The sequence below is a fragment of the Centruroides sculpturatus genome, unplaced genomic scaffold, assembly GCF_000671375.1.
Source record: "Centruroides sculpturatus isolate CEXI.00-Female unplaced genomic scaffold, Cexi_2.0 scaffold1341, whole genome shotgun sequence".
Lineage (NCBI taxonomy): Eukaryota > Metazoa > Arthropoda > Arachnida > Scorpiones > Buthidae > Centruroides > Centruroides sculpturatus.
In genome coordinates, this window is record NW_019385626.1 from 42,162 (window position 1) to 68,687 (window position 26,526).

At 30.3% G+C, this 26,526-nt stretch overlaps 2 protein-coding genes across 2 annotated transcripts in view; one reads left to right on the forward strand and one right to left on the reverse strand.

Annotated features, from left to right (window-relative positions):
* Window positions 1-26,526, reverse strand: part of LOC111640721 (tyrosine-protein phosphatase corkscrew-like) — a 73,510-nt gene that overhangs the window by 23,102 nt on the left and 23,882 nt on the right. The window contains exons 2-6 of the mRNA XM_023386759.1: window positions 16,721-16,852; window positions 15,848-16,042; window positions 6,887-7,049; window positions 6,563-6,790; window positions 4,668-4,764 (exon numbers count right to left, since the gene is read on the reverse strand). Coding sequence (XP_023242527.1) covers window positions 4,668-4,764; window positions 6,563-6,790; window positions 6,887-7,049; window positions 15,848-16,042; window positions 16,721-16,852 — 815 coding nt within the window. The remainder of the gene's footprint in view (window positions 1-4,667; window positions 4,765-6,562; window positions 6,791-6,886; window positions 7,050-15,847; window positions 16,043-16,720; window positions 16,853-26,526) is intronic.
* LOC111640722 (SCAN domain-containing protein 3-like) lies at window positions 20,381-23,362 on the forward strand. Its single transcript, XM_023386760.1, has one exon. The coding sequence runs from the start codon at window positions 21,506-21,508 to the stop codon at window positions 23,276-23,278; it is 1,773 nt and encodes a 590-aa protein (XP_023242528.1). The 5' UTR covers window positions 20,381-21,505; the 3' UTR covers window positions 23,279-23,362.

Consider the following 26,526-nt stretch of genomic DNA (forward strand, 5'->3'; position numbering starts at 1 on the left):
AATATTAATAATAATAATGAAAAGATTGTTAATAATTAAAAAAATAAAGTTCTTAAAATAAATTGTTCATTCAAATTCTTTATATTTTTATATTTTAAAATTTGTTCACATAAAGTCTTTTATAAATAATAGTACATATTAATTAGCTAATTAATAATTACAGTCTATATTTTGGACTTAAGGTTATTAGGGTTTCATAAAAACTTTTTTTTGGTTAAAATCTTTCTTAAAAATCATGCCTAAATATTACGTAAGATAGGGAAGGGGAGGGTGGATCAAAGAAAATATTACGGTTTCTTACACAGGGGTGGGTGGTGTGCTCGAATGGCCGAAATCGCCCTTACGTAATTTACGAACGGCCCCATATCTGTACTCTTCTCAATTCCTCAATCTACTTTCCCATAAAAAGTATTCCGTCATTCTTGACGGTGGAATTTCTAATTATCTATATAAGATGAAAATGCCGAATTTAATGAAGCAGTATCCGAAAATCCTTGAACTTGTTTTCTAAATTAGAATTGTAATTAGTCAACAATGCATTCAGGTTGCTTATTTCCGAAAGAACATCACCAGAACGTGAAAATAGTCAATTACTTTCTCGACCATTGTGATTGGACTATAAAACCTATTTATTCATTAAAGTTTATTCTCGCGGCCTACGATTGGCTAAAATTTTCTCTTGCTGCTAATGACTCATTACGGGCCATCACTTTCTGTTCTGTTCTTCAGGTTTCGGACGTTAAGTATTTACAGTATGTCGGGTTACTTGAATTTATGCTTCAGATTTAGTTAGATTTACGTTTATTTGATGAAATTCACAATGTAAGTAAACTCTTGTTATAAATAATTATATACCACACATTTTTTCTTTTTATTTATTTTTTTGAGAGACGTCACTAAAAGACGTAGGAGTACATATAGAATATGTTCCAGAAAAATAGCTATATTTTTCCTTTTTGTATTGTGAAGCAACCTAATTGATACGAAATGCTGAAGATTCGGCATTATCCTTAAGTCTCATAATATAAATAACGTTATATTTAAACATAAAATAACACAGTCTTAAGTGATTATGACGTGCAGATTAAAAATAATAACGATTCAAAAATTATTTTAATAACTAAATAAGATGCTATGTGTTATAAACATACTCGTACACTAGCATCATATTTGTAATGGGAAACTGTTATATACAAACATTCACTGACGCTAATAGCTTTGTTTATATGTTTTAAGACAATGTATATTATACTTAGTGGTAAAATAGTCGTTAAAAATCGCAGTAAAACTCGAAAACGAAATATCAATTAGCCTATGTAATTAGACAAGCAGAGAAGTGTGTTTGGTCTGAAGAACTGTTTCAAATACGGCGTCGAAATGTGAAAATATATCGTACATTTCTAATTACAAAATTAATTTTTGAATCGTTACTATTTTAAATATACACATTATCAGTCACTAATTAGTCCTATTACCAGTGCTGGCCCGAGGCAAGTTTTAAGATAAAGCGAGATGCGGCACACTGATGTGCCGTCACATGGTGAAAGGTGTGATGTGAACTTTTACATATTCTGTTAATTTCAAATTTTATTTATATATTTTTATCACAGTTATTGTGTTTCTTATGTATGTATGTTCTTATGTATGTATGTTTGTTGTTGTATTTCTTATATGTTATCTTTTGTATGTATTTCATTCTGTGCCGCAACACTGATGAAATAAGATGATGTTTGTTTATTCTTTATTACAAGCCACCCATTTTTATGTATTCTAATAAATTATAGGTAAAGAAAATTTGCTCACAGGTGTTGGTATCTGTTTAATAACAATAATAACAGGTTAGTTGCATTATGTAATTCTATTAATAGTATCATATCATAAGTTTTTGAGGGGAATAACATTTTGGTGTGCCGTGTTGAGTCATGGGTGTGCCGCGAGTAGAAAAAGGTTGCGGAACACTGAGCTATAGTAACCAACACTAACAATTTCTACAAAAAAAAACATATTGTGAATTGATGTATTTTCATTATTGAGAAACTATTTCATCAAATTTTTAAACTTATATTTTTAATAAATCTTAAAATTAATGATGATAATGCCAATTTTACAATTAATTTTATAATTTATAAAAAATTTTTATGCACACAACAATTCTGCTGGAAGCTTAAATACAAGAAAGACAAGAACTCTTAGATTCAGTAGCAGCCTACAACAATATAACAATATAATAAATCCCTTTGAAAAATTAACTTTTTCAAGGATTTATTATGTTGGAGAAGAAATAAAAATATAAAATATAAAACAAGCATTTATTTATTGTGACATCATCACAATGCTGGGTTGCAATTTTTAATCTTATTTTTAATTTATTTAACTTAAAAATATAACTCTTCACCCCAAATTAGTAATGGTTTGCCCCTGTATACAGTATCATACTTTTCCTTTAACAATAGTCATGCCAGTCATCTATCAAACAACTTTCAGCAGAAAATTTTTGAACTGAAATAACATGACTTCTGGTTTGCCTTGGAAATTCGTTTATAGTTAATTGAGGCCTCTACTCCTAAGGTTTCCATATCTGGTCTCATCTTTCATCTATCTAACTCAGTTTTTAAGATTAAGGAAAGATGGATGAACAGACAACAATGGGAATTTTTAGGTCTATAATTTTTTCAAATTGAAGCCCAACAACCAATAATACAGAAAAATGCAACTGAAGGGAGGTCAAAAAGACCCAAAATACATCTTACTGTCAATAATGTAAATAATGTAAAAAAAGATGTCAATAACATAATTGTGTTAAGATAGATTTAAGAGACAACAAGCAAAATTCTTAGTCATCATCAGAAAAAATATATGAAAAGTCAATGTTCAACAAATAAAAAAAAATGATGATAATCAAAATATGACTTACTTGAACCTATAACTGGTGTGTACAGAGTGTAATCTTCCAAAACAAATGTTTTCTTAAGAAAGCGTTCGTTTTGGAAGATTATACTCTGTACGCACCAGTTATAGGTTTGAGTAGGTCATATTCTGATATACAACCCGGTGTGCGGTTGCTGTTTTATGATGATAATCATAAAATTTCAAAATAATTTCATTATAATTTTATTTTTGTTAATTTAATTATTTCTTCTTATAGTTAACTTTTATAGACATATTATTATTGAATAATAAACTAAAAATTAAAAAAAATGCATAATTATAAAATATATACTGATAACAAGTCAAATTGCATTTTGAAATTGCATGAAAGTGAACTATACTCCAGGATTAGACACAGTCTCATACAAACTGCACTAAGTACATGCCTCAAGCTACAACTATACCATCTGTGTACAAAAATATTAAAATTTTTTTCAAGAATACAGTGGTACCTCAGGTTGCGAACGCCCCAGCATACGAAATTTTCAGGATACGACATGAAATTCGAACATATTTTTGCTCCACGATACGAACAAAAACTCACCATACGACGTTACATTAGTTCGCATTTTTCATTTGTTTTTCTTACTACAGTTATTTTTTTAAATGTATTACTTGGCTTTAATTTGAGTATGTTTTTCGCATTGGAATGAATTATTTGGTTTTACATGTAATTGTATGGGAAAAGATGATCCACCTTACGACATTTTCATGATACGATCTCAGTTTCGGAACGGATTAATTTCGTATCCTGAGGTACCACTGTATACAAAACATTGTTACTACTAGAAAACATTGCTAATAGCCAGGATACACAACAGGGCAAATAGCAATATAGATAAAGCCTAATCATTGTATAACAATGAGTAAACCAGAAAGACATATTGGTCTGTCCCAGAAAATCCAGTGTACAGTACATGCATTACTCTCTAGCAAATGGCATTGAACTAGCAAGAACAACTGTGATTCAGAAAAAGTAAACAAATGCAAAAATACTACTCCTAGGTAATTTATTGACAAGAAAATGTGCACTTAACCATTTTTATTAAATTTAGCAATTCTGGTTTTATTAATTAAAAGAAGAAAACTAAAAAATAAAGGTTTGCATGAATATTGCAGTCTGATTGATCAATTTTATAAAACATTAAAAACACAAGGTTTGCTTAATGTTATTTTAAACTAAAAGCAGAGTATCTTCATAGTACAAGTTGACTAATTATGCCAACATTATTTATTACTAAGCCACTGTATCTATTATTACTAATTAGATATGATATTTTTGTAAGTTTATTTTTTTAAGAATGAAAAGATGTTATTGGAGTAGATTTTGAATTCTTTCTTAAAATTTTTTATAATACAGAAATGCAGGCCACTGTGCAATTCATTTTTATATCGTATATATCTCAAAACTTTTTTATATAATCTATGTAGAATAAATCACAAATAATCTATAATATGGAGTATTCAAATCAATTAGCAAAATAATTCTTCAGAATAAAAATATAAGGACAACATTCACTTAATCCAAGAAAAACAAAAAATGTATTTTTATAAATTAAATACAATATAATACAATTTGTTCAAAATCAAAATTTTCTGATTAAAGGAGATGGAAGTGTTTACAAATTAGATTTTTAAACAGCTTGACTTCAAATAACAAATTATTAATTTAATATATTATACTACTTTTATATATATGAAGTTTAAAATTAAAAAATTTTTAAACTGATTTTACTTACATGGAAGTATATTTTTATAACGATTTTTTGCTCTATTTTCTGGTTTTTGTCCTTCTTTTCTACTGTATAAATGCTTACACTCTTGTTGTTGCAGATACTATTTAAAAATTAATAAGTTGTTACTAAAGCTGTATTCTTAATACAAGATAAATAGTGGATAATTTAAAATTTTATCTAACAACTACACTAGATTTAAATACATAATACTGTATAAAAATTTATTTACAGTAATATGTACTTAAAATAGTAGCTTTTATAAACAATAAAAATAAATTATAGTTTTCATTTCTATTTGTTTTTATTTGACTGTGCTAAAATTTTACCAGACAGTTTGTTAAATTTATTCATCTATTACAGTTGCTACATATAATGTCCAGCAAGACAAGTAAGAACATTTCCAAAATAAACCCTGAAACTACAAGAAACAAAAACAATAATACTTACACTAACAAACAAAAAATAAATAAAATAAAACATTAAATTAAAGTACAATAAAAATATATTTATTTTGAATTATTTGAATAGCATTACTAATTGTTAGAATGTTATGTTATTTATGAATTTTGTAGTTGTTTTAACAGTTACACTTTACTTATTCATTTTAAATTAACAGTAATGATTATCATCACCTTGTATAGAATGGTTTTCAAATGATATAAGTTAAAAACAAATTTTACATTATTTTTCGCTCTCCTAATTTAAATAATTGGACTGATTTTATATCAAAATTAGTTTCTTCCATATTTTTGTAGCATTGATAGTAAATTTTATTAATATTTTTTATTTATTTATTTAGTCTGATATATTGCAATACAAGAATTTTATGATACCAAAATAAATAATTCTTTCATATTCTTAGAATATTTTATAATTTTAGTCATATTATTGTCATTTTCAGTATATATTAATTTTAAATATTAAAATATTTTAAGTTTTAAAAGTTCTTTTACTCAATCTACTAGAATTTTTTTCTTTTGCTTTTAATTCATTTTTCACTCAACATTAAATGAATACATAATATTAATGATAAATTTATCATTATCAAAATATCATTTAGTGGCTTTTTGTTTATAGTTATTAACAAAATACACTCATTACTATAAAGATTAGCACACCAAAAAGGAGTTAACTGAGTTTGAGAGAGGAAGGATTCTTTTCTCAAACTCAGAGGAGAGAGCAAACTCTTGAGAGAGGAAGGATTCCTCTCTCAAACTTGGCTAGTTGTTCATATGGTCTTCAATTGTAACATGTAGTGATACAGCATCCCTCTGCAACAGGTAAACTACAGCCAGGATGCCTTTGCACACTTTTTTTTATAGGCCAAGAGAGACAATTTAACACTTTCTGATAGCATTATGCAATGAAATTATAATTCTACTCATTTCCATATCTGCTTGAGACTTATCTGCATGCAAAATTTTGCAGCAAAAACACTTCTTAGTGTGCTAATTTTTACGGCAATGAGTGTATTTTAAACTTTATATAAAAATATTAAACTTAAAATAATGATGCTTTATTAAAATAATGGTGTATTTTAGATTAAAAATTTTCTTCCTACTTTTATCTTTTCTTGTTCTAAATATTGATAAATTCTGGAAATGTACCTCAATTTTACATCAAATAACTTCTCATATACTGAGAAATAAAGAAGTCTTAATTTTAACATATAAAATGCAAATTTTGAATTATATTCAAATATTCAGGTTATAATCACACTCATATTTAATTACAATCTATTCAAGACTAGTTAGTTTCAAAAGTTATTCATTAGATTCGAAATATTAAATAGAAGATAGATGTTTCTCAATTTAATACAATAAATTTCTGAATAGAATTACATCATTTATAAATATCAAATTGAAAAACTAAATTCACATAATTTGTAAAAATATTACCTCAAATTCTTCCCAAAATCCAGCTTTTCCACTACTATGTTCATTATCTTTAGATAATTCTCTTACTCTTTTATCAATAGTAGAAGCTGTTACTCGAGTTGCATTAAATGGTTGTTTCAAATGTACAACAGTTCCTGTTGTTTCCACCATTGGATTCTTTTTATAATGTTCTACCAAATCTGCAAGACTATCAAATCTCTCTCCACCACCTACATCATATTTTCCATCCTAATTAAACAAATTAAATTTATTCTAAATTTCTGAAGTATTTTAGAAGTTCATTTCTATTAAAAACATAGAAAAATGAAAAATAATAGACCTTACTTGACATCGAATCATTACATGAGTAACTTTATCATCTGTTCTTACTGAAAGGACAAAGTCTCCAGGTTTACTAAGACTTTCTCTCACTAAAAAACTACCATTTTTCCCTTTTTCTAATACTAATCTTTCAGCATCTTTTCCAGATAAATGCCCATGAAACCACCTAAATAAAATATTCAATGATTTATAAGTAATTGGTCATTTATAAATATAAATGAAAAAGTTATTTGATAAAATTCATAAAATAATTTATACTTATGAATTGTTGCTTTAAACTTGTCGTTAAATGCTAGATAATTTATTTATGTTAATGCTATCTGAAATAAATTTAATTAACAAAACGTACATATTGATATGATTTTCATCAATGTACAATTAAATTATAACAATATTTAAGTAAATTGTACAATATTTAAAAAAACATGAAATATAACCAACAGATAAACTATATAATTATTTTAATATACACAAAAATCTATCTATAGTTTATGTATATTTTATAACCTATGTTTTGTTTTCCATTATTAATATATCTAAAAACTAATAATATTTAGAAACTTCTTTTTGAGAAAATAATTTAGAGAAATAGATTTGTCTTATTCTATTTGTTAAACTTAAAAATCTATTTTGTCATCTTTCCATTAATTAAGATGCCATCTATATAGTGAAATTTAATTAAAATAGATATACATAAACTGGTTTTGAAATATTTTATATTCTTGCTTTCTCACAATAATTTCAACTAAAAGATTAATTTTATACCAATGCAAAAAATGTTCTTGAAACATGTTGACCTAACAACTGAAACTTTGCCAAGAATACAGTCTAACTCTAACTTATAAGTTTAACTCATTCCTGAAAATCTCTCATAACTTGAACTCTTGTATTTGGATTAATCAATTAAAAACGAGTCACAGATATTAAAAATTATAGATATTTTTATTACCTTAAAAGTGATTGTTAGAATAATGATGAGGCAGTTCTTTAACTTAGAATTAAACTTTATTCTAATCTGAAACTATACATGCACTTGTTCACCCATCCATAACTTGGTGCACAACTGAAAACAGGTCTCTTCTTGTTTCAAATGGTCTTGCATGAGTGTTGCCAGTTCATACACAGTTTGCGATATCGACATTTGCTTTAGTTTAGTATTCCCTAACAATCCCCCCTCTTGAAGAGACTATCTTTACTTAGTGATTTCTTCACTGGTGTCCACAGTGAAGCAGGAAAGATTCGGTCCCAAGTGGTTTTGTGAGGATGTCAGAAGTGTTGCTCTTAGCCCTTCGAAGATCCCCAGACGTCTGTCAGATGCCCTGCGTCAGTTTTTTCAGCGGCATTTTTTTCGAAATTTTTCAAAAAATTCAAGTTCTCCAATTTTTTTCAGCTGCAAAAAATGCAATAAATAATTTTCTTATTGCGCGCCAACTTTTCTCGGGAAAAAAAATTACAAAAAAATGCCGGCGTCTCACAGAAGCCCTGCGACCCTTCTGCAGAAAAAATTCCCCAGAAAAACGCGATTGCGAGAATCTCTATTGTTGATCGCGACCATTGTGCGCATCTGTATTATATTCTAGTTTTTCAGCGATCGCAGCTTCGATTCGCTCTTTTGTAGGTCGATTGACTTTGTTTAAGCCAATACGTGTTTGGTCACCACCCCTGGGCCATAAATATTTCGGTAATTAGACTCCTCTGCCATTTACAGTAAATCAAACAGTTGGTTGAAAACAATCAAAGGGAAACTCCTTCTAAAGTTTTATTGGGTATCTTCTGTCTTTGTTGACATTACTGTAACTAATCACAGACTTGTGAAAGGAAAAATTGCCGCGAAAAGTCCCGCCTCCAACCTTCGAAGTAAAATGTAAACAATCACAATAAATTCGCTTTTTAAATCGTTTTTTAGCTCTAAACAACTAATTTAACGTTTTTGACATTAAATTAGGCAATTCGACAATATTCAGGCATGTAAATATATTTTTAAAACTATCTAGCAATAAATATTCCCGGGAAACTCCACCTCCCTATAGTAAGTGTATGGAAGATGTTCTTGCTGTTAATTGGCATTAAAATCTTTATTTCTACGCTTATTACGCTCTAATTGGTAATTTATATTATGACAGAATCAACTTTTAACGAATGAGAGTGTTTTCAGAGCCATCTTGTCTGGATTTTCCCGCGAAGAACCAATCCACGTGATCAAAGTCAGAATGTAAACAAACGTTAAAAAATTGCTATATTCTATATTTTAGAGCGTATTTTTACTAGTTTGCATGTTATTTGACTTTACTTAGATAAGAAGACTTTTTAACACAAGCTTCCAGCTAAAAAATTAACCGGGAAACTTATTACTTCCGGATGTTGGGTAATCCCAAAAAAAAAAATTATCTGATAACTTATTATAGTGTATTATTGCATAAAGTGTAGAAAAAATATATAAAAAGTGTCAAATATTTACTATTTGAAGCAGAAATATACAGTATATTGATAAACTTTGCGGCATTGCTTGACGATGACAATTGACTCCTCTCCCTGCTAAGTAATTTGAGAAGTAGTGTGAATTATGGCAATAACTTCTCCCCCGCTCTAGATAGAGAGCTGAAGTTTGTTTTGTTTAAAAGAAAACAGATGTGTCTAGCTAACAAATGTTTCAAATTAAACAGAACGTTTACAGATTTTTAAATTTTTACTCTTTTCCTAAAAAATTTAAAATTTTTATTACATTTAATAATCGTAAACTGTGAGACATTTGCGGCAAAAATAATGAAAATGGGCGATTCTAGCCCGATTTTAAAGCGAGATATCAGAATTTATTATTACACTCAGCGAAGTCTTATACTCTGCGAGAAATCGCGTTTGTCCACGCGATAAATAACAGCGACAAAAATTTTAAAAATTAATTACGCTAAAACAAATTGCGCTAATTGTACAATTTTTGTTTCTTGCATAACTATTTCATTTAGGTATTGATGCAAATGCATTTTTTTGATTAAATTTCGAGAATATTTTTAGTTATAAATAAAAAAATTTACGCCTTCGACATCATGTCGTAAATTGCCGAATTTTTGATGGTCCACCCTGTATTTTTTTGGTTGCTTCATTTCATGCACAGAAAACATTTATATCTAAACTATCAGCAAGAAATTTTGATGGATTCTGTAATATTTTGAGCGATGTCCATTTTTATATTAGGTGATCGATTTAAGCCTAACACACGACTATATCACATTAAAAATTGAAAATAAAATTAATATGTAAAGATCTAAGAAAACTATCTGTTAAATATTGAAAAAAACATTTTTATGAGTAAAATAAAGTAAAAACTTTGTCAATTAGTCGATTTACAACTCAGAAGAGAAGTGTTGAAAATAGAGTCATAAAACAATTAACGTTTATTGACTTTCGCGGTAGGGGGTAACGCAGGGTCTGATGACAAATTTTCTCGCAGTAGTGAGAAAATTCTACTCACTTCACTTGAAAGTGTAATATTTCTTCCCCATTTACAAACAAACCTGTTGGCAATTTGTGAAACAGGAGATAAATTACAGCGAGTTGAAATTTGATATGTTTATTTTTTGCGTTTTTCGTATCAAATTACATTAAATTCGATGCAAATAAAGCATTTGTGCCAATATAAAAATATTTTACACTGTTCGAAAGTAGAGAAAATTGTGAAAACAAAGATGTAATTATAATTTTTGAAGCGAAGCCAATAATTTTACAATTTTAGAAAAAAAAATGGATTCTGTGAGACGCCGCGTGAAAAAAGTGCGGTCAATAAGTTACGCGCTGTAAGAAGGGTATCCATATATTCTATTTAGTATCCATATATTCTATTCATATTGTTCTGTCAGTGATGTTTTCCTTAACTTTGTAGACCCACTTGATTTGATAGTTGTTGCCCTTCTGGCAGTTCCATTAAGTTCCATGCCTTATGTTTTCTTAGAGATTCCATTTCTTCTTCCATGGCAGCCCACCATCTGACTGAGTCATTCGATTCCATGGCTTCTTTATATGTTAAAAGGTTCTTCATTGTCTTTGACTATCTTTTCACCAATTGTGGCAAATTCTTCTATGGTTTTCATTCTATACTCTTTTCTGGGTCTCCCTGTCCTGTTCGAGCAATTCATGGCCTTCCACTTGCTCTTATCAATTCATTATTCTGCTCGTTTTCACTTTCATTCATTTCATTTTCGGATGAAGTATTTTCTTCAGATTGTAACTTTTCCTTAGTAGGTTCAAGGATATCCAATTCCACTTCTTTATTATCAAGTCTTTCTCTTCCATGGGATCTGTCATCTTCAGTCATTTTGATATTGTCCCTTGAGTTGTTTGGGAATTCGTTGATAAATTTGACATCTCTGCTTGTTATAACTCTTTTTGTCTTTGTATTCCACAGATGATATGCTTTTGTTTCACAAGAGTAGTCTATAAATATGTGAATTTCTCATAAAGTTTTCCTTTACCTGGTTTCTTTCCTAGTGCAAATGCCATTTGACTGAATGTCCTAAAATATTTGATTGTTGGTATTCTACCAATCCGTCCATAATTTAAAGGGTATGTTGCCTTCCAGGCTCTTTGATGGACATCTATTTCTAATATATAATATGGTGTATACAGCCTCTGATCAAAAGCACTCTCTCAATCCTGCCTGGAATAGCATGCATCTCCCCATTTCCACTACTTCTATTTCTTCTCTCTGCAATGCTGGTCTGTTGTGGTGTGTAGCAAGCTGTTCTCTCATGCCTAATCCCTTTATGTTTCAGGAAGTTCTGAAATTTTCTATTAGTATACTTGGTTCCATTGTCACTTCTTGTTGCCTTTATCTTTCTTCCTGTTTTATTTTCTACAAAGGCTAAGTATGTTTTGAATTTCTTGAGGGTTTCATTTTTGTTTTTCATGAAATATATTTCACACCATTTAGAATGATCAATAAACTTGATAAAATATTTCAATCCACTCAATGATTTGGTTCTCACTGACCCACAAATGTTGGTATGAATCAGTTCTAATATTTCTCTGCACCTCTTTTCGTTTTGCTTAGAAAATGGTAACCTGGTTTGTTTCCCTCTTATGCAGATCTCACAGGGGTCAAGTTCTTTTCATCCTATATTAAGTCTTTTAACCTTTAGGTTGTTGGTCATGTGGCATATGTCCCTTTCATTTAAGTGACCTAAACGTTTGTGCCACATTTTCATTTCATTAACATTTGTTCGAGAGAGTTTAGATTCTTCCTGCCTTTCTTTCATATAGTATAGGCCCTCCTTCTTTAAATGCTCGCATGTATATGCTTTTGGTTTTCAGATCCATAATAGTTGCTTGATTCTTTTGGAATAATACACTGAATCCACAATCAGTTATCATCCCAAGTGACAGTAGGTTGGTAATTAGTTCTGATACAAGGAGTGTGTTCTCTAATTTGGCTTGAAATCCTCCCTTTGTTTCAATTATTACATCTACAATGGAAATCAAAGGAAGTGGTGATCAGTTGGCCAAGTTTAATTCACTTATGTGGGATGTTTCAATGTTAGAAAATCTTCTTTTATCATTGCACATGTGTGATGAAGCACCTGAGTCTAGACACCATTTAAGATTTTCTTTCCCTTCATTTGCCATAATATTAGCATTATATAACTCCTGTTTTCTTGTTGTTAGGCTTGTAGTCATAGCTCTATGGGGTTTTTGCTTGTTTCTGTTCCAGCATTCTCTTGCCTTATGGCCTATTTTGCCACAGTTATGGCATTTCAATCTAAATGGCGCCTTATTTTCTGATTGTTTCGTCCATTGTTTGCTTATGTACAGTGCACCATAATTCTTCAAGTCATCAGTATCGTCATTTCGTTTTTGCATCTCATACTCTATAAATGATGATGCATAACTTTTTTTTTTATAAAATGAATGATCAACATATATTATGAATTATTTAATAAGTTTGCACTTTACGCCGACATATACTATTATTAGAACACTTACATGCAGTGGCATTACAGGAGTGGAGTTCTGGTTATGGAAATTTATCTGACTTTTGGAGAAAGGTTTTATCCACTAGCACTTTCAATAGTGTAAAACTACCATCTTCAGGTGGTACATAGAATTCGATAGTTTAAGCTTTCCGAATGAGATTCCGACAGTTTTTTAAATTTCAATATCAAATATTTCGAACGATACTTCTGACGGTTCAGCTGATTATGGTTTTCAAATATTATTTAAAGGTTCTTACGTCATAGCGCATAGAAATGATGATAAATAAATATTAAAGTGAGAAATGTCTGTAAAAGAGCATAGTTCATGCATTTATGTGCACCAAGGCAAAATAAGCATATGAGCAACAAAGGATTATTTTTTTTTTGGGTTGAGTTGTTTGAAAGCTGTTATCCAAATTTGTGGGAGCTCAAAAGTTGGGGAGTTGCATGGTATGATAGTAGAAATGTAGAGTGTCTCCTAAATAAATAGCTCTTTTTGTTCATTGCAGCATTTTAGTAATTTTATTTCGTTCCATAGAGGCTGGTAGTTGTGGTCGAGTACTTTCTTTGCTAATTCTGTAACTGGCCTGTTACTTTTGATGTCTTCTTGATGTTCATGGATGCGTGAACTTATTTTCTAGCAGTAGCTCTTACATAACTAATCTCTTCTCCAGTTAGTGTGTGCTTTAGCAGGATTTGGTAGATACCGGATTTTTCATTCAACTGGTACTTATCCCTATCATTACATAGCAGTCTTCTTAGATTTGGATGCGGTGTAATTGGTAGAATATAACCATTACTTCTAAAAAGATGTGCAATTTTTAAGGAGATAGGGCCTAAGTAGGGTATTGGAGGGTGCGCTATTTTTAAGTTTTCTTTATTGGAAAGAAAAGATTGTGGAAATAATCTGTTTTTTACACGACTTTTTAGAAAAATGAATTTTGAATGTGAGTAACCTGCTTTTAACATGGTAGATTGAACAATGGATAATTCATTTTCTACTAGCACCCGAGTAGAAGGGAGAAGGTAAGCCCTACATATTAGCAAAGATATAGCAGAGTTTTTGTAATGTGGTGGTTGGTAGGCGGCGGCCGGAATGATTTGTGGAGCATTATTATTTTGATGATGGACAGAAAATATAAGCTCCGGAGATGTATGTATATCTAAGTCCAGGAAAGATATTCTATTGTTTTCTTGTTCTTCAACAGTAAAATTAATTGTAGGATAAATAGAGGCTAATACTTGAGTAAATTGAAGCAAGTCCTCCTTGGAACTATCCCATGCAATTAACACAACATTGACGTACCATAGATACATGAGAGGATATTGGATTGTTAAAGGGGCATTGAAAACCCGATGTTCTATATTTCTCATGACCAGTTCAGCTAGAATAGAAGATAATGGGGACCCCATAGGTACTCCTTGTGTTTGTTTATATATTTTTCCATTAAATTGGAAATAATTATTTTGAGTAATAAGGCGAAGAAGTTCACGTAGGTGTAAAACGTGAGATGCTGGGTAACTAGAATTGAGGAATAAGGTATTTGCCAGCATGATGGCCTCGAAATATGGAACAGAAGGATATAAAGAAATAACATCTATTTTGTAAAATCGGTAGGAACTAGAGGGGAGGTTTCGTAATTTTTGTAAGATGGCTTCGGTGAAGGCTGTAGTTACAAGCTCAGAATGTGGGATTAAGGATGTGATATGTTTTACTAGCACAGCTTCAAGATGATATGTGGGATGGGAACGTTTGTTGACCAATGGTCTTAGTGGCCATGACGGTTTATGGGTTTTGGCCTCAAAAAATAATCTGGGGCATGTGACGTTCGATGGAGGATTGAGAGGACCAGCTAAAGATTCTACAATTCCTGGTAATGCAATAACTTTGTGCACTTTTCTTAACACAGTGGAAGTAGGATCTTGTTTTAGTACTATTGATCTGGAATGTTCGAGGAACTCGTTAGCTCTGTTGAGGAAATCTTTGTTTCTGCATAGAACAAAACATTTGTCTTTGTCAGCTACTAACAATTTTAAGTTATTTGATTCAAGAAAAGGGCCAAAGTTTATACCTATTCCTAACCAAAATTATTCACAACTGATACCTCCTATTATTGCAGCCATAAAGAGCACAAAAAGTCCAGATTTGCAACCTAAATTAGATCTTTCTACGTTGACTGCTATAGCACCGATGTATTCCCCTAAAACCATAAGGGCAAATATGAGGACTCCAAAAATGGTAAAAAGAATTCCTTCTGACTTACTCTGTGAATAAATTTCTTAAGTGCTTGTAAGGTTTCATAATATTTCACTGAACTGAATGTTTTGCTCTCTGCCAGATTCTTCATGTAAACTACTCTCTTTCTATGTTCTTTCATGTCATCTGTCAACTATCTCAGTATCCATCTACTGCAAATTTTTCTGTGATTCAAAGACTGGCTAATGTGTTTCCCTCTTAACTAATGAGTAGTTGGATAACAATTTTCCTTTGCTTAATTTGGCAATTTTGTCAAATCAGATCATCAACAAGCTTTTCCTCATAAATTACTAAAATTGGTCATCTTGGTCTATGTGCACTGAACATACATTTCATCTCTATTGCACCTTTTGGATTTATGGTCCATGTCTAAATGTTCTTTACATCTATACATCCATCATCATAAATGGTTTGCAAATATTTATGAATTCAGACAGGAATGCAACCTTCTAATGCTAAACATTCAATCATTGATTTTTGCTTTGTACAGAATGAGGAAGATAAGTTTAAACTTGACTGCTATGCAACTATAAAACACAATGATCAGAGATTGTGTACATACAGACTAGATAGCGGTCACATGTTTCTATCACTGTACTTCACAAAATGTCATAAGATATCTAACAACCCTCGTAAGTATATAATAGAAATTCAATTATGAAATTTCTATTATAAAAGAAATAAATTTTATTTCTATAATTATAAAAGACTATAAATTAATTAGCAAATTTCAATAGTATATACCTTTCTGTAGTTGGATCAGCACACATCAATGGATATTTTAATTCAATAATTTCCCCATTTTTCTCTCTTAATTGTGCTTGTTTCTCCATATAATGCTGCACCAATTCAGCTAATGTTGCAAATTTTTCACCTCCATATAAATCATAAAAATCCCCTGTATTCTGAATTTTTATGTGTGTGACTTCTCCGTTCCTCCTAAAAGTAAAAATACTAATATGAAATTAATTCTGAATTTTTTTATAATGATTTCATAAATTCTAAGAAAAAATTTAATTTATTAAATTACATGCAAATTACTAAACACACAAAAAAACAACATTGTTAAATGCATAAATTCAAATCAAACTTTTGGAAATTAACTAAACCAGACAGGCTAAACAGTTTTAATAGTTGCTAATTTGGTCAAATTAAAAGACAATATTATTGAAAACATATAACAATATGCTATCTTTTGGAAAAATCCAATACTACAAACTTTTTTACAAAATTAATTTTGAATTTTTATTACTAAATTACAAAAATATTGTACAGAATCACAAAATTCATACAATAAACTACAAAACGTTTGAAATCCATTACAAAAATTAAGTAATTATAAAAATTATCAAAAATTCAAAATTAACTTTGTAACAAACAGAAAGAATTGCATGTTTCTGAACAAATATAGAAACTAGAAAATTTGTTATTTGAATTCATCAAAATTCTGGATAAATTCTAATTGAGTTGGATCAATTTACAACACACTTTTTTTTTATTTCTAAAGATTGATAGTTTGAAAACATGGTATCTGATAAATGTACCATTTTTCCATTTCGGATAAACAGTAAACCATTTTAAATGCAAATAGATTACTTGTAAAATACAAATCCTTACCTAACAGAAAGAGTAAAATCTCCAGGATTTGATTTACTTGGTCTTGCGAGAAAACTTCCGTCAAATCCTCTTTCCATTAATAATCTCTCAGCTTCCACACCACTGATATTTGGGTGAAACCATCGGCCATGGCTGAAATTTTAACAAATTTTAAAGTCAGTTATTACTTATAACTTAAAAGCTTTTCAACATAAAAGACACAAGATATTAAAAATACAGTAATATGATATTCATACAAAGCTATTATTATTCACTTTCCAAGAGAAAACTATTTTTAAATAGTTAGTTAATTACATCGAATAGAAATTACTATTTTTACAAATAAAGATGTTCTGGAAAGTGACTTTAGACAAATTCATTATTAAAAAGTCCATATTTTTATACTTTTTTACATTAACAGGTAGAAAATTAATTATATTCATTCATGCAGTAACTTTGCATATATATATCCCAAAGCCCAATGCATCAATACTAAAGTAAATGATCACTGTAATTAATCAGGCTATGTTTTCTGCTATTAATGATTAGATATTCAGTAATTTGATATTAGAGATCAATGTTTGAGTACTACCTCTTATTGAAATTAATAATTATAATACAGTGGTACCTCAGGATACGAAATTAATCCGTTCCGAAACTGAGATCGTATCATGAAAATGTCGTAAGGTGGATCATCTTTTCCCATACGATTACATGTAAAACCAAATAATTCGTTCCAATGCGAAAAACATACTCAAATTAAAGCCAAGTAATACATTTAAAAAATAACTATAGTAAGAAAAACAAATGAAAAATGCAAACTAATGTAACGTCGTATGGTGAGTTTTTGTTCGTATCGTGGAGCAAAAATATGTTCGAATTTCATGTCGTATCCTGAAAATTTCGTATGCTGGGGCATTCGTAATCTGAGGTACCACTGTAATTTTAATATTTATTAAATAATTTATAACAGTCTGGAAGAAAGGAAAAAGGAATTAGCCCTGAACAGGATTCAAACCCACAGCCTCCTCTTACCATGTGGTGTGATGCCAGTTACACTACCCAGAATATGTTTATATATATGTATACACCACTCTCGTAAAGCAATAGCTGGCTGAAGTGCCAAAGTGTCATAGTGGAGGAGTATACATAGCATGGGAGTAGGTTTGTCTCCATTTGTTGCCATGAGTAATTGTGAATGGTTATATCAAGATTTAAATGTCTGGAAGTGAAGAATTGCTCAAAGATCTGGGTAATGTAACTGGCAGCACACCGCACAGTAAGAGGAGGTTCTGGGCTGATTCTTTTCTTCCAGACTGTTCTAAATTATTTAATAAATATTAAAATTATTATAATTAAATTTCAATTTCAATAAGAGATAGTACCTAAACATCTACCTCTAATACCAAATTACTTAATGTTTTATTTATTAATAGTAGCAAAAAATAGCCAGATTAATTACAACGATTATTTGGTTTACTTTTATAATCATCATATTGATAAAGTAATAAAATTTAGCAACAGACAAAGAACCAATTTCCAGTGTATAATATAGAAAATGAAGACTACACAAACATTTTCCATCTCCTTCCAAGTTCTTCTTCAGGTGAAACTGAATGGTTACTTGATGGAATGTTATCGAAACTAATGTCTATTTATAAAAATTTTAAAACAATGTAATTTGAACAACCATTCGAAAATATAAATTTAATGTGAAATTTTTGAACAATCGTTTGAATTACATTATTTTTAAAATTTTTACAAATAGGCATTAGTTCCGATAATGTTACATCAGATAACAGTTCAATCACACCTGAATAACTCAGAAGGAGTTGGAAAATGTTTGTGTATTCTTCATTTTCTGTATTATACACATTGGAAGTTGGTTCTTTATCTGTTGCTAAATTTTATTACTTTATCAATATCAAACATTTGTGCAGTGTTCATTTTTTGTATTATATGCACCAGAAGTTAATTCTGTGTCTTTTGTACATATATCCTGGTGTGGAGTGGTGTGTATATTAAAATTTAGCTTTCAGAAGAGTAATTTTGTGGCATTACAGTAACTTAATTTCATTATGCCAGTATTGAGATCTCTCTTCTTCACTAATTTTTATCCTTGGTTGACTATTGTCTACCTGTATGGTCAACAGTAGCTCCTTTTCTTCTCAACAAATTTTCAAAGCACTTTGTAAGGTTTGTCCTTTTGCTTAATAATCTAGGTTATCTATTGTATACTAACTCAAGCACCACCATCAATACACAATACTAAAAGTTAGTCTTCATTTTTCTCTACATAATACTAAAAGTATTATGTAGAGAAAGTAACTCATTAAAATACTAGTAAAATAACGCCTAATCAAAAAAACCAATATGTACAAGGAATTTTGGGAGCCCAAATAAGATTTGGATTCCCATAATTCCTTATACATATTGGTTATTTTGATTAGCTTTTATTTTATTAGTATTTTAATGAGTTACTTTCTCTGCATAATACAGTTGGCCCCCCTATAATGTGAATTCATCATGGCGAAAAAATGTTTGAATTACATTATGGCGAAATCTCTATCATGGCGAAAAAATTGCTAAAAGAGACTCGTAAAATGCAGTAAAATGTCATCACCGACTTGTGTCGTGACAGGATTGGTTGAATCTGGACAATAGTGGACAAGCAGCCAAACTACTTACACGCTACAGAGAGTTTGGGAGGGTAATTTGAGTTTACTATCATCTGTACAGTATATAAATTAGGTACTGTAAGTCTAATACAGTACTGTAATTTTATACATTTTTTGTGAAAAAAACATTTCTTATTCAACAGCCATAAAAATTATTTGTATTAATGATGTCTCCAAAGTTCAACGAATTTTTCACAGAAAAATAACTTATCAGAAAACGCGCACACCATTTGGTGCGCTGCTCTGTAACAAAAACAAGTTTAAGCAATGGCATCATCAAACGGTGCACACTCAGTAAGTAATCCTATTATTTTTTGTTTATTGCATAGTTTATACGAATTATTCCCAAAAAATTACATGTGTTTTGGAAATGTTGAGTCAAATTAGTCTAGAATTGATTAATTTTATTGAAGAAAACTTTTCAAACAGCCGTAGTCCATGCTGGGCTGATTGGCTCATGTATTTAAGGATTCCTACAACGTGAAATTCTTATAAAGTGGAACGTATCTACCGCGTTATAGGGGGGTTTGACTGTACTTTTATCCATGTTCCTCCTAGACCAGTGTTTCCCAAAGTGGGGCGTACGCCCCACAGGGGGGCAATTTGATGGTTGGAGGGGGGCTATTTGAGAATTGACATGACATAATTTCTTCCCTTCGCTATGAGCTTTTTTAATGCAACGCTTTAGGTGACAAATAATATGAAAAAGAAAATTTTCTAAATAGAGGACTTAAATTATTAATAAGCATTTTTAAGATGGTATCAAAACCTAAACTATGTTATTAGAGTCCGCAAGTGAACTTTTCAGCGTTTCCCTTTGCTGTATCTCTTGTCGCAGAAATCTTGTATCTTTTAAAGTCGCTAAGTAACAACGTTTTTGCACAATTTTTTTTTAAAAATTTAACTCTAATATTTTTAACACCTATATGTCATAATTGTCTGTCAATTATATGATTAAATGAATTAATACATGTTGTAGAAATATAATTTTTACGTATTGAATAATTTATGTTTATTTTTTAACCATTTAGCTTTTATATAAGTTTTTAAACTGTAAAACTATTGATAATATTTAAAAACTAATTAATTGTGCTTTTTTTGTTTGTGAGATTCGGAATTTTTACCGATTATTTTGCCGATTAATTGTCCCGTATTTGCCTAAAATCTAATTAAATTTTCCTTTAACTTAAAGTGAAACCTAACGGAAAAAAAACTTTCCGTTTATGTTCGACATAAACATCCGTTCAATTTGAAACTAATCCCGCATTCCAACTCCAAAGTTGATAGTTAGCATGGTCCCGGGAACAACTCTGACCCATCGGCGTACCTTTTACCTCACAACAATCAATCACGTGACCATTCTCCCACGCCGATCTTATAAAAACCCCTTCCTTCCCCTTCTCGGGGGTCGTTCCAGCCGATAACTTTAAAAATAGTGTCCTTTTTAACCAGTGAACTTTCCTAATCATCGATTCAAATATTTAACCAGTGAACTCTCCTAATCAGTGAACTTTCCTAACCAGTGAATTTTTGACCAGTGAATTTTCCTAATTCAAAGAGTGGATAATTTTCCTCAGTGGATAACAGATCAAGAGGTATGGAACCAATTATTGTAAGCTCTCTCTCGGTCTCTCCACGTTTTAGGGACGCGAACTAGATGATGTACTACCCGAAACTTGCTTTAATAAATTGTTAATTTTTCTTATGTTACATCTGGCCTCCTCGTTTACTCGTATATCGCCTGTCGTCTCACCGACGCACTCCTCCCTCCGCCACTCGACCCAAAACATTAAAGGCCGTTACTGCGGGAAAAAGACTCCTTTCACCCATCCTGACCGTGAAAGGGTTTAACAACCTGTTGCCGGATCGGGAGACCTACCCCCCCCTTTCCGGTGGTTCACAGTTAGTTTAGATATCTCTAATAGCAGTGTCTTTGATAAAGGAGTCCAGAAGTATTAAAATCTTGCAATCTGGTCTGCTGGAATCTTCAGGGCTTGCGTTTATCCCAAGTATCACTTGCGGCAAAATGTGTTATATCTACACAAAAACAATTTTTTCTAAATTTACGTTTACTCTGTCACATTGAATTATTTTTACAAAATTTTATTATTTTTTTAGCCCATAAAAAATGAGTGGAACAACAAAAAAGAAAGTTCGTCAATATTCAGAGGAATATCTAAAATATGGATTTATACCAGCAGTTCACAATGAGAGGATGCCGTTTTGCTTGATATGCCAGCAATGTTTGACAAACGAATCTATGAAATTGGGTCGGCTTGAAGCACATTTGAAGGCCAAACACAAGGACTATATTAATTCAGATTTAAGTTTCTTCAAAACATTAAAGGAAAAGTTCGAGAAAAGGACGACAATTACTTCAATCTTCACGTCTAGAAATGTAACAAATAGTCGTATTCAAGAGGCTAGTTACCAAATTTCATTGTTAATTGCTAAATCAGGGAAAAGCCACACAATAGGGGAGAATCTTATAAAGCCCTCAATTTCTGCTTTTATGAAAACTGTTCTAGAAAAAGATGACGAGGATGTAAAAGCGATGCCTCTCAGTAACAATACTGTCAGCCGAAGGATCGACGAGATGGGCGAAGACATTGAGAAACAACTCGTATCGAAACTAAAAACCAGAAATTTCTCTGTGCAGATGGACGAGTCAACCCTAAGAGACAGTGAGGCCGTTCTTATCACTTATGTCAGGTATATTGAACGTGGACAGTTTGCAGAAGAAATGCTTTTTTGTAAACAATTAGAAAGCACTACCAAATCGAGAGACATTTACAACATATTCAAATGCTACTTGGATGACAATGAGATCCCCATGAAGAATGTTATTTCGTGTGCTGCCGATGGTGCCCCCAATATGATGGGCAAAAAAAATGGTTGTTTACAATTGATGAAAGCTGATAATCCAGAAATGATACTTATTCACTGTGTTATCCATAAAGAAAACTTGGTGGCTAAAAACGTGTCTCCTATTCTCAATGAAGTACTCAATGCAGTTATCAAATGCATTAACTCAATAAAAGCCAGCGCTAAAACCGAGCGCTTATTTAAGCTATTTTGTGAGGAACAAAATGAAGACCACGTACGATTGTTACTACACACTGAAGTAAGGTGGCTTTCAAAAGGGAATTGTTTGAAACGATTTATTGAGTTGTTCGATTCGCTTGAAAAGTTTTTAATTGATAAGCCTGAAATGAAATTATTGTTGACAACAAATGGCAAAGCATATGTAAGTTATTTAGCCGATATCTTTGAGAAGCTAAATTTGTTAAACAAGCAACTGCAAGGACCAAACAAAACACTGGTTGATGCCAAAGCAAAAATATTTGGTTTTATTAAGAATTTAGAATTAAATCAAAAACACGTCAGCAACAAAAATTTTGAACAGTTTCATTGGCTTAACAAGTGTGATGTTTCTGACTCCGCAATACTTGAAATTGTTAATCATTTAAAAATTTTAATTACGGATTTTAAAGAGAGATTTGCTGATTTAAAAGAAATGAATTTTCCGACATGGATGGTGCAACCAGTTTTGGTGGATTTAGCTGATATATCCAATCTGCAATATCAAGAAGAACTCGCGGAGTTGCAAAGTGACGAATCTGTAATAACTCTATTTAATATTAAAGGTGCGATGGCATGGCTTTGCGATGAAACAGAGGCTAAATACCCCAATACCACAAAATGTGCAAGAAAACTCTTATTACCGTTTCCATCTTCATATCTAGCTGAATGTGGCTTTAGTGCTGTGAGTGATTTGTTGATTAAAAAAAGAAATCGTCTGGATATAACACAACGTGGAGATTTGAGACTTAAGCTAACTAAGCTTGAACCAGATATAAAATCGCTGTGTAAAAAGCATCAAGTCCACAAATCACATTAAAGTAAATTTTTAAAATCTATTATTTTTTTATTTATTAAAAGTTCGTTTCTTTGTTTTGATAACAGTTGTAAGAAATCGCTTTAAAATTATCATTCATATTACTAAAAAGAACAAAAATAAATTTTATAACTAAAATTATGTATGGGGGGACATGATGATTTTAGAAATGTTAAAGTGGGGCATGGCCTAAAAAGTTTGGGAAACACTGTCCTAGACCAACTCGAAATTTAGTTTGTCATTTCCTTATTTTCATCTTCCTTTATCTAGACAGTCATTACTGCAACTTAAATATGGAACACTTTTTTATTTTCTGATTTAAGTTTGTTAAATCTAAGTGTAAAAAATATATTATACTGGCGTAGTAAACACTAGTATTGTGTTTTATTCCAAAGACATATGGCAAGTTTTCAATCAAATTCCTTTATTAGTTGAGTCGATACGGTACATTGTTTTGTACTAAACAAGTGACCGATAAATTTGTTTGGGTGTTTTTGTGAGGTACTTGACACGCACTTGATTTCTCCATAAGATCATAGGAATCCGTCATTACAGAGTAATCTGCAGAGAGCAAGATGGGTATAATTGGGATAGTTATATTATAGGATTTGAATAGCTTTCATAGTACCTGTGAAAGTTCAGCTAAGTTTGGGATGGAACCAATATACAATATACCTTTGTTTTTTTTTTTACTACCTGTAGTTGAAATTGGAAACAAATCACATTCAATGGTTAAGAAATTTTTAACAATATAATATTTGCATGTTTGTGTAATATTGTTAAAAATTTATTTTAAATATATTAGTTTAACATCAGAAAATAGAATTGTTCTTTCAAGTATCTATTTAATATTAAAAATATTCATAATTCATTTATACATACAGGTAATCCCTGTATAACACGGGAGTTACATTCCAAAAAATTGCTGTGTTATGCAAATTCGTGTTATACGAAACAAAGAACTAGTGCGAAAAGGGGATTAGGTTCCAAAAATTAAAAAACATGCTGTTAAATCCGTATTTAAATTGGATTTATTATTCATTTTTTTCATAGGTAAAATACTTATTATTTTATATAGGTAAAATATTTATTATTTAAGTAAATATTTTATCAGAGAATTATTCATTCTATATAATGATCTCAGCATGAGCATCATCAACTGATAACAGTTTTTGAGTGCATTCATTAATAGCGGTCGCTCTGCAACGGGAGTGCGCTGCTGTTTGTAGGCATTTAGGAACGACGGTGAAAGAAAGAAGGCGGTGTCTGCACTATTGATAGTATCATGATGGAGGAATCTATAATTGTAAAATGAGCTTTTAGAGGCAAAAGAAATGTCCCAATTGTAAAATTTAACCATTAAATGGATTATTTGTTGAAAGAGCATTCAAAGTAGCCACGAAAACAATTAGAATGCTCGCTCGGAGTTACGTGGAGGTATAAAAGAAAAACCACCCTTTATTACATTTCATGTTGTATGAGGGTTTTACCCAATTACCGAACCGTGTTAGAGTGAACCTGTGCTATAGAAGTGCCATGTTATACGGGGGTTACCTGTATTGAAAAAAAACATATGATCAATCAATCTCTTTTAAGGAACTAATGAGAAATGTTAAAATATTTTTAATGTACATTCTATATTACTTTACTATGAAATATTTCTATTATTTGCATACTAAGACTTTTTGTTTTAAATTTGTTAGTTTTAAAAAAATATTTCAATACTTTACTACATTACATATAATTACTAAAAATTTAAATATCTCTGTAGATATAAGTATCATTATAAAACTTGCCAGAATAATTACTAAATGAATGATTCCTAATTCCAAACTTATTTAATTAATAAATATACAACTACAGTAGTACCTCGACTTACGCTATCCCGGAGTTACGCGATTTTCAAATCTCGTTGATTTGTCTTTTGTTTGAACGCCACGCAGCTCTTGATTACTCACTCCCCCCACACTATTGTTCAGCTTACATGTTCGGATGTGTCGTGCAGAATCGACACATAGCTACAATTTATTCTGTGTTATTTATTTCTGTGTTTGTTATTTCTATGGAGACTTGAAAGATTCTATGTGGTAATTTCTTGTAACCATGAACGAATCAAAAGACGAGATAAGATTAACGAGAACATTTATTAGCTTACATACATCCGACTTGGATTTTACACAAATTGCGAAATTATATCCCAACTTACGTGGTTATCGCTCGGTCCCACCTATCGCGTAAGCTCAGGGTATTACTATACTTTATATAAATATGAATAATTTTAGATATGTTGACTAATATTTTTAAACATATAAATAGTCAATATTATAAGAATAATCAACCAATTTAATATTAAACTAGTTCTTTCTCATAAAAACAATAACTTTTTAAAAGAATTTTTACAATCCAAGTTGAAAATACACTTCTTTACAACTATCAAAAGCCCAATATGAAGAAATGTAACTTTAATTTTCAAAATTTTTCAAATATATAACTATATATTATATAATACTTAATTAACATCATCTAACCTATGGAAAGTAATTTGATATGTCTCATCTTGAAAAAATAAAGTTAAAAACTGTTTATATTATATATATACTGTACATATAATAGAGTTCAATAAGTCTAATGTAATTTTTGTTTTTATGTTTTGTAACAAATTGATGATGTCACATTTTGTTATAGAATTTAAAATTATTGTATGTTACTTTCTTTGAATAGAGTATTTGTGTTTTAGAATTTTATATTCTCATTTTTTTAAATAAAACTATTAAATTTTTAAAGATTGTCATTTAAATGCTGAATCTACTATTAAATCTTTAATTAAAATAAAAAAAATAGTTAGCATCTATTTATTGAAGTAAAATTCTGTTATGTACACTGCTTAAGTATAAAATAAATTTATTATATATAAAATTTATTAAAATTAAATATAAGTTACATAAAGCATTTATATAAAAATAAATATATTTTGATTTTAAAAAATGACGTGTTTTAATTATATATAAACTGTTTTTATATCTGGTTTTTTAAAATAAGAATTGGCTCACAGTCACAGTGAACTTATAAATATTTCCTGTCATAATGATTTTTATAATGACTATTTTATGTAACATTTACAAGTGTAGATTTTATATCTTTTGTAAAAAAAATTTAACCATTACTGTACAAAACATTACAAATACACTATAATGAAGAAAAAGTAATGAAAAACTACTAATATATGAAATAAATATATATTATGAAAAAAA